This window comes from Eupeodes corollae, chromosome 2, assembly GCF_945859685.1.
Source record: "Eupeodes corollae chromosome 2, idEupCoro1.1, whole genome shotgun sequence".
Classification (NCBI taxonomy): domain Eukaryota; kingdom Metazoa; phylum Arthropoda; class Insecta; order Diptera; family Syrphidae; genus Eupeodes; species Eupeodes corollae.
In genome coordinates, this window is record NC_079148.1 from 145,598,119 (window position 1) to 145,607,960 (window position 9,842).

At 32.8% G+C, this 9,842-nt stretch overlaps 1 protein-coding gene across 2 annotated transcripts; it reads right to left on the bottom strand.

The window, feature by feature from the left end:
- Positions 1–1,911: 1,911 nt before the first annotated feature.
- Positions 1,912–6,847, bottom strand: LOC129948417 (uncharacterized). Of its 2 annotated transcripts, none has more exons than XM_056059420.1 (5): positions 6,690–6,847; positions 3,906–4,116; positions 3,230–3,735; positions 2,874–3,133; positions 1,912–2,691 (listed from the first exon to the last, which is right to left on the bottom strand). In XM_056059420.1, exons 2-5 carry the CDS (start codon positions 4,111–4,113, stop codon positions 2,487–2,489), a joined length of 1,179 nt encoding a protein of 392 aa, XP_055915395.1. In that variant the 5' UTR covers positions 4,114–4,116; positions 6,690–6,847; the 3' UTR covers positions 1,912–2,486. The 2 variants fall into 2 exon arrangements, with proteins under 2 accessions (XP_055915395.1, XP_055915396.1); XM_056059421.1 differs by having other exon boundaries at positions 3,906–4,137.
- Positions 6,848–9,842: the final 2,995 nt, after the last annotated feature.

The following is a 9,842-nucleotide window of genomic DNA, read 5'->3' on the forward strand; positions in this document are numbered from 1 at the left end:
TATTGAATTTAAAAATCACATCAAGATTTGTATTGGTATAAAATTTTAGTGTTTTTACGAAAATTGTTATCAAATAATGCTTAACTTTCTGACCATAATTTTAATGAACAAAAAATGTTCAGATTTGTTCTTTCCCTTCTCTTTTTGAACTGTTAAAGTGTAAGAAATTAAAAAAAAAATTGTTTTATAAACATTAACACTGTGTAATTACTTTGCATTTGTTTCCAAATACTAAGTGCAGTCCACTTCGAGCTATTTAGATGCGACACATTTGAAACTTCATCACGTCAACACATCGATATGTCTTTTTAAAACAATAAACCTGAGTATGAAATAAAGTGATAAATCATCGAAATAAGAATCTAAGTCAACATCGTCGATTATGGAAGAAATAGTTTTCTTGTTCTTCATTTATGTCAGGAAGTCCTTAATACTATTGTACCTGGAAAATGTATCACACAGGTAAAACCTCGCTGATACGATACTTGCGAATGACTTCAGGAAAATTTTAAGATGAAATAATCTCACCGATTCAAATGAGTAAGAAAAGTCAAATTAGTTTTAAAGTTTGGGAAATGGTGTTCTGCAGGGATGTACCTAAGACCAATGTTCTTTATATGTTTTGTTTGTTTTAAAAATGGTTCTTATTATTTTAGTGTTGTCACAGTCAAAGTAGAAATCTCGAAGACCGAGAACTTCTTAATGACCGGCAGTAGGGCTTTCGTAGGTCCAGTGGTGATCTCATGGTTCATATCCGGAAACAGTGGAGCAAATCTTTACATCGTTTTGAAGAAAGTAAGATTATTGCACTTGATATGCATTTGACAAGGCTTGGCATCAGGCCCTCTTACCGTGCTTTCGGTTTTCACGAATGCCTGCTTCATTGGATTAGTAATTACCTTTCGGTCGTTCAAAACAAGAAACATTGGATCGGTTCCAATCTGAAAACCACACAATAAATGCTGGTGTCCCCCAGGGCTCTGTTCTATAACCAACACTCTTTCTTATTTTTATTAATGATCTCCTGTCTGCAACTTCTAATCCAATACATTGTTTCGCTGACGATAGTCCTCTTAGCTTTTCATATTCGTTTTCGCGTTTTCGGTTTCACACGCCTCTTCATCGGATGTGGAACTGCAACGACAAAATATGATAAGCTCATTAAATTCCGACCTAAACAAAAATAAATACTAAAATACTAAATACAATGCTGTCTTGTATCGTTAAAGCGAAATATACTCCCCTTGCCATTATCCATAAATGGCACTTGCATCGAGGAAACTGAATATCTCGATGTTCTCGGTGATTCACAACCACCTTTTGAAGGATCACATACGCGATGTCGCCAAAAATGCCGCAAGGTTTTTGGGTTTTAAAAAAAACGATGCACGAAGTTTATCTTCCCTTCTGATCTGGCTGTAATCTACAAGACTTACGTCCAAAGCTTGAGTATAACTTCCATATCTGGGCTGGTGCACCTGCAACCTACTTAAGCCTCTTGGACAGCATTGAACGTAGAGCATTTAAATTGATTGGATCATAGGATCATTTACTTCGCTTAAACATCGTCGTAAAGTTTCTCGTCTCACGCTCTCTTACCGTTATTTTAAGGTTTTTGCACAAGAGAAATAGCCAGTTGCATTCCTCCCCTTAAACAGTTCCACCGTAATACTCGCCCTTCTAGGAATGCTCATCAGTATCTCCTTGAGCCCAGCTTCAGTCGTACTGTCGAGAACAGAGATTCGTTCTTTAGGCGTACTACGCGAATGTGGAATGCCCTACCACACTCAGTTTTTTTTCAGCCATTGAAATATTCAGGAATTCAAAACCAATGTGCTCCGACACCTCCTTTCAACTTCTCTCTTCTCTTCCTAGTACTCACACTGTGTCTTCCCAATAAACAATTTTTGGTTAAAAAACGGTTTATAAACCGGATTATAACCCTAGGTTATTTACCGTAAAAGTTTGAAATCGGTTCGAAAGACGTCTCAGAAACGTTCCAGAGACGTTCCCATTACCCGATTTGGGCAGTAACTTTGTAACCTGAGTTCTGTAGTGGTTATTTCAAAGCCGGTTAAAAGCAGTTAGTTTAAAACTACTTTTTGGAGTTAAAAACTAACCGTTTTTATATGGTACGCATTTAACGCTTCTAAAACGTTTTTTTCCGAGCGTTATTTTGCAGCTTTTTAATAACCGTTTTATTTTGGTTTCCTTGAAACCTATATTTTAGGTTTTTTAATAACCAATATAATTTTAAAGTAGGGTTTTTACTGGGTTTGGAAAAAACCCTGTATTTGGTTCCAAAACTGGTTTATAAATAACCGTTTTCCAGCTGAAAGTAAATAGCCTTGTAAATAAAAGAAATATGGTTTCAAAATTACTTTTGTGTAAATATATATTTTAGTTTAAATATAACTTTTTCTTAACTTAACTTAAAACTAGAAATCTTAAATTTAATTAAAAACTAAATATTAATAATAATTATATTACATAAATACTGGTGTTGGTGTAGTTGTTGGTGTTGGTGTAGTTGTTGGTCCTGCTGTTGCTATTGCTATTGATGCTGTTGTTGTTGATGGTGTTGTTGTTGTTGTTGTTGTTGTTGCTGCTGCTGCTGCTGTTGCTGTTGCTGTTGCTGTTGTTGTTGTTGTTGTTGTTGTTTTTACGTTTGTTGGTCTCTCATTTTCATTCCTGTGGAAAAGAAGAAAAATGTATGTTTTTATTAAAATATGCAAGTACGTAACTTTAATAATTTAAATAAAACAAAAATTTGGTAAAGAATATAGTAAAACAAATCAAACGGTATAAAGACAAACGCCTCATAATAAGAAATATATAATATACTTTTATGAGTTTTGTACAAATGTACTTACAAAAGTTTCATCCGAAAACGAGCCTGCTTCAAATAAGTTTTAAAGAAATTAGCAGCATCGATGTCGGAGTAGTTTGGGTAGCGGTCTCTTACCGCCTCAACTACTGCTGCGAAGACGTTTTTATATCCAACAAACTTCTTTTTGTTGGATGTTCCCAGCCAGGAAAATTCGGACAACAGCTTGTCGTGGAAGAACAGCTTGGCGATGGTTCTTATAGTTTTATTGGCATTCATTCCACCGAATGTGCCCAATTTTCGAATCTGTTTAAATGAAAAGAAAAATATAAGCTTTTAGAAAATGTTGCAAAACAATTACATTTCTTTAAGTGTTCAATTATAATAAAAAAAGAATCTTACGACTAATCGTTTAAACGAAGGGTCGGCCCCAATCCTCTCCTCCACTTCCTCCAACGCTTCTTGCGTGGATATGGGCAACAAATTTTCGGGAAAAACATCAATTTTTTCTTTGCGCTCCATATTCACGCACAACTTATCGATGATTATATTCATCGTTACTTCGGTTTTTGCAAAAAATTCGGTAAGCATCTGCTTCATTGCGGAGGATTCTTTGTGAAGAGAATCGAGCGAGGCTTTAATTTGATTTTGGTTTTCGGTCAGCCTTTGGAAATTGGCCTCCATGGCCAATGTATTTTGGGAAGATTTTCCACTTGCATGTGGTAAACTTTCAACTGCTTCAACTGGGCCGTCAAGGAGTTTGCCATCTGTTATTATCTCTGACATGAGTGTGTTGAGGTCAGAAATGATCACAGAATCACAGAACTGTGGGGACTGTTCAAAATCGTTCTCGTCAGAGGACAACAATTCCGCTGTTTTTTCTTTTTGTATGGCTTGCTCCCACGTATCTTAAAAAAAATATTTATATTATATTATATTAATTAATATAATTATTATATTAATATATATATTTATAAGTTGAAAAACTTAGTATTTAATATTTTAAAAATTGTTATATAAAAATTAGCTGGCAAAATTTTAAGTCCTACCTACCAAATTTACTAAAATGTATTCTTACCAATTCCATCAAAGATCAAGCGGCATTTAATTTGGTTCCAGTCGTCCTCTGGGTTGATGCAGTTCTTGCGACCATTTAACATATCCCTTCTCCTTAACGGCCACAGCAAAATGGAGCCATTGATGACCCAGCTCTTTGGAACGGCTGTCACAAACTTATCGTTGCCCTCCACAGTTTCCACCACTTGAAACATTCTCGCTTGTTGCATGGACTAAAGGATAGAAAACGGATTCTGAATTAAGTGTAAGCTTAAACATCTTAAACATAATGATGTCAATGGACCAAAACCGAGCCTCATCCATTTCTTCTTTCGACGTGAAAACATTTAAAAAATCAGAACGAAATGGCTGTTCGTAGAAATTTGTTTTTTCCTGTAAACTTTTACCAAAAATAACGGGAATGTCATTTTTAAATGTTGCAAATTCCATTCGAACAATATGATTGGATTTTGTTAAAAAGAAACAATTGGCTTCGCAAGACTTCAGAACAAACTCTTTAAGTTTAATAGCTTTAAAAATTCCTTTACATCCTTTAATTTTTCTATTTTTATCTGCATCATACAAAATTGGAAACCTGTTTGCTTGTACAGGGCTTTGTAAATTTTCAAAATCTTCTAAGATTCGGTTTGCTATTTGTTCAAGTGGCCTATTTCCGGATCTAATTCTTCGTTTCAAATACTGTAAGCGATTTTCGTATTTGAAAGCACTTATATTATCCAAAGAACCATAGAGTTTGCAATCATCTACAATATGATACAAATTATGAACGTTGTAACTTATGTTTTCTCTTCCATATAGTTTAGAAAAACCTTGTATGAATGTTGTGAACAGTGAATTTGCGATTCCGATAAACTTCATATTATTTTGACTTAGACATATTGTAACAGCGCAGTGTAAGAGCATGAAATGTTCGTATACTTTTTCATCAATAGAATTTTTCAAAACAACAGGACCTAGGTATAGTAAAAACGTTCTAAACTCCGTGGCCTTCCAAAAACTGATTACATCAAGCCCCCGAGCAGTTCGGTTAAATTCACATGGAGTATATTTTCGCATTGAAAGTAAGGATTCCGAAATTGTTTCAATATTTTTCGAAGAAAGTTTTGTTTTAAGAGACCTGTTTTTTATCCAGATAAGCAATAACTTTTTCATAACACCTAAACATATTAAATGCATATAGTCTAAAGGAAAATTTTCTATCATGTTGATTGGAAGAGTTTCTAAAGGTGACGGAAGGATATGATGATCTTCATGAGTCCTAGACCGGAAGGATGAATTAGTTCTTATTGCCTTTGATAAACTTGGGAAGCACATTTGATGAGTGTTATAGTTGTAATCTCCCTCTACGTTGCACCTTTCGCAAGCAAAATAACCATTATGTCCTTTTATACCTTTTAAATAAGAACGGGCGGGAGCATCACATATAAAGTTTCTTATTTTAAAATTAAAAGTTTTTGAACCGATAGTTAAATTCGCAACAGTTTTAGCCTCTTCAAGGAATACGTTAAGAAATTCATGAACATTTGCAGGCTTTGCTGTTCCGTAATAAACTCCTATAACAAGAGGCTGCAAAACCAAACCTTCTAGTGAACACAAAATGGGCCAAAATTGACCTTTTGAACTTTTGCTGACAGGAATACCATCAATGTTAAAGTCTAAGCATGTTTCTGTTGGACAATTCTCGAAGGTTGTAACAACTTTTGTTAAAGCGCGCACCAAACCAAAATGCCAATATTTGCCAGGTGGAACGTCAATAAATTCCTGTCCAACCGAACAGGACGTATTTAAAAGTGTTCGAGCGTCTGCTGGTAAATAAGGATGATTTACTTTTAAAATATTAAGTAAATCACGCAAACAAATATGGGGTATATTATATTGTATTGCCCAGTTTTTAAGTTCTTTTGCTATATTTTCACAATTTTGGTTTATTAAATTGGTAGAAACTTCGAAGCTATCAGAAATGTCATTTTCATCTTCATGTTCAGATAAGATGAGCTGAAGGTTTTCAACACTAGAGATTTCACAACCAAAGTTTTCAGAAAGTTTTATTGGATTACTTTCCACACTACGCATATTAACTAGGACTTTTTTAATTTTTCTTTTAAATGTTGACCGGCTACAAACTTTATGTTTTATAATTGAATTCATTTTGAAGGATGCAAGGCGAGCTCAAGGAATATTAAATTGTTGTTTTTATTATTAAGGAAACGAACGAAAGATTTTTTTATATTGAAAGATACAAGGCGAGTTAAATATAGCTCAAGGAATATTAAATTGTTGTTTTTATTATAAAGGACACCAACGAAAGATTTTTTATATTGAAAGATACAAGGCGAGTTAGATATATAGCTCAAAGAATACTAAATTGTTGTTTTTATTATCAAAGGACACGAGCGAACGATAGAAGAGCACAAACTGAACTAAAAACTAAATATGGGCCAACAAAGCAAGTAAAAAACAATCGCTCGTCATATGAACAAAAGTAAGAAAATAACTGAAAAAGGCAGTTCACGTTATTTTACTACTCATTCCATATGAATGCAAGTAAAAAAATAACCCAAACAACACGGCTGTGGTTATTTTTCTACTTGCATCCTATGAACAAAAGTAAGAAAATAACTGAAAAAAGGCAGTTCACGTTATTTTGCTACTCATTCCATATGAATGCAAGTAAAAAAATAACCCAAACAACACGGCTGTGGTTATTTTTCTACTTTTGCTACCTACTATATGAACAAATAAGTAAATAAAATGAATATAATTGAAAAAATAATTATTTGCTTACCTTTTTCTCCAATTTATATAATTATTTATTTTATTACACTATACGCCACAAATCACACTATAGAAAACGATATTAAATCAATACACGACCGACAAGCAACGCACTCAACTTCATCAACTCAACTGCAATCTGCAAGACTGAACTAAAATGAAACTGGTTAATCGGGTAATGAAAAACCCAAAAAATATGAAAGGAGAGAAACAAAAATAACAATCGCGATCAGTGTTACCACTGCAAATGAAATGTTTGTATTTGGATCTTTGTATGTTTAATGGGATTTTACATTGAGAAAAGAAATTAATTCTTCACGGATGTGTCGCAATTTTTGTTTTCCCTTTAATAATGAATTACATTGGGAAAATTATTGAATGTTTTACAGGACGAATTGATTTTTCTGAAATCTCTTTTTGGAGACAGATTTACACATATTCTCTCACGGATTTTCACATATACTACGAGTTTGCCATTTCGGACATTTTGGTGTGTTTGTTAATATTCAAAACGTTTGGTGTTTGTTGCAAGATTTGCTTAAAAAATTATTTTGGCGAATGTAAATTTACGAAGTGTGTTAAAATGCACATTTTAAATTGAAGAATAATTATAATCATAAATTTGTTTAGCTACTTTTGACTTTACAAATTATACATTGAACCCAAAAAGTAGCGAATTTTAGAAGCATTTGGGGCTTATTCAAAATGAAACTTGTGGCAATACTGATTTTCGATGAATATGGAAACTGAGAACAAAGAAAATACGTTATTTTGAAACCAAACTAACGTGGTTTATTTTTAACCACTTAAACATGGTTGTTGTTTAACCGAAAATTAATTAAAAGTTACATTGCGGTTAAAAAATAATCTAAATTAGAACCACGCTGTCAAAAGAACAGATCTGGTTATTTTGCAACTAAAAAAATAAGTTATTTTGGAACAAATTTCTAACGTGGTTTGTTTTTAACCACTTAAACTGGTTATTGTTTAACCGAAAACTCTTCAAAAGTTACATTGCGGTTAAAAATAATCTAAATTTGAACGACGCTGTCCAAAAAAGTTTTTTTATAACGAAAATCTAACTGAAGCTCACAAATAACCAGGTTTTAGGGATAAATTCTTACCTGAATTAAACTTAAAGTTGAAATTAAGACTTGTTTTTACTGGTAAACAACTACAGTTCATAAATTAACCAATTACAAACCACTTTATGACCAAAGTTATTGAAAGTAATATTATTACCGCGGTAATTTTGAAACTCAGGTTACAAATTGTTAATTGGGTTTACATAATAACGGTAGTAATATTCCCTTAAGTGTACGCAAAACAAAAAAAAATGGATTTTTAATTTTCTAATAAGGGCTTGATAACTTTAAAGTTAATTTGTGAACCCATCACTAATAACCGACGTGTCAATGTCAATTTATTCAGACGCAAAACGTCTGTAAATGCTAAAAATGTAGGAGCTTTAATTCCAAATGTTGATCGCAATTCTCACCCACAGCCAATAATATGTTTAGTTAACAAATTTGGTCGATTGCTTCGTCAAATGTTGGGTTGGTCGAAGTATCGAAAATATCTCTGCCAAGCAAACCAAATCAGTTAATTTGGTGTTCTCAAGAATAGGATATCTTTCAGACCATGAATCTTAGTTTAGATTAAGTTGAGTTAAGAATTGAGAATTGATTGAAGAAGTTTAAGAGTCCTTATTGGAAAAACCTTTGCATATATTTTATAACATTGTACAGATTTTATAACAATTAAACAAACAAGATTACAATTTTTTTATAAAAAAGAACATCATATTTTTTTCTTAGCTTAAAAACTTTTAATTATTTTTTGTAATTTTTTTGGTTGAACATGTTAGGCGGCAGTATTTTTTTACAAAAACAAAATAAAGGTACTACAAAAAATATTTAAAATTTGTTTTGATCGTTTTGAAACTTCGATTCCAGTCTTTTTTGATTTAACGCAAATATTGTTCAGTAATTATATATATATATAGTACATTAGACCGTTCGTTAATCCGTCGCAAAGCTTACTCTTTTGTTTACAGATTTTTAAACTGATGGACTAGTCTTTTGAACATAACTTTCCTCAATGAGTTCAAATTTAAAGTTTAAGTCTACAATCATCTGTTAAGATTTTTTAGTTTAGTTTAAGAAATATCGCAAACAAAAAGTCAATTACTTCTTAAAAATACGCTATTTATAGTGACTTTATAGACTGAAAGTAGAAACTTTTATGAATGTTCCATTTTATTGGGAACTGAGAAAGTATATTTAGCACACAATTCGGTTATGAGCTCAGATTGAAGACAATTAAGAAAGTTTAAAATCATAAAGCGTACTTGTGGTGCAAATAGCCAACATATGATAAGAACGAGGGCTTTTAGCTGTTACAACTATTTTTGGACAGTTTAAGTTTAAAGATCGATTCTGAAATTGTTTCTACTAAATTTTTTTTTGCTGCCTTGGCGTAAGGCTACTTTATTATAAAATATTATGTTCGATTTGGTTGTTTCCAAATCACCAAAAACTTAAATAAGTTTTTATATTTAATTTATTGAATGTTATTAAAAACTGATAAGGCCATTGAACGAGAAAAACAAAAGTATTAGTAAAAAATGTAAACGGTGATTTTTTAAGAGCTTGAGAACTTTTTTTTAAAAAAAAACGCATACAATTTGCAAAATTTCATCGATTCTTTATTTGAAACGTTAGATTGGTCCATGACATTTACTTTTTGAAGATAATTTCATTTAAATGTTGACCGCGGCTGCGTCTTAGGTGGTCCATTCGGAAAGTCCAATTTTGGGTAACTTTTTCGAGCATTTCGGCCGGAATAGCCCGAATTTCTTCGGAAATGTTGTCTTCCAAAGCTGGAATAGTTGCTGGCTTATTTGTGTAGACTTTAGACTTGACGTAGCCCCACAAAAAATAGTCTAAAAGCGTCAAATCGCATGATCTTGGTGGCCAACGTGGCATGTAGCGCCATCTTGTTCAAAGCACATGTCAACCAAGTTCAGTTCTTCCATTTTTGGCAACAAAAAGTTTGTTAGCATTGAACGATAGCCATCGCCATTCACCGTAACGTTGCGTCCAACAGCATCTTTGAAAAATAATACGGTCCAATGATTCCACCAGCGTACAAACCACACCAA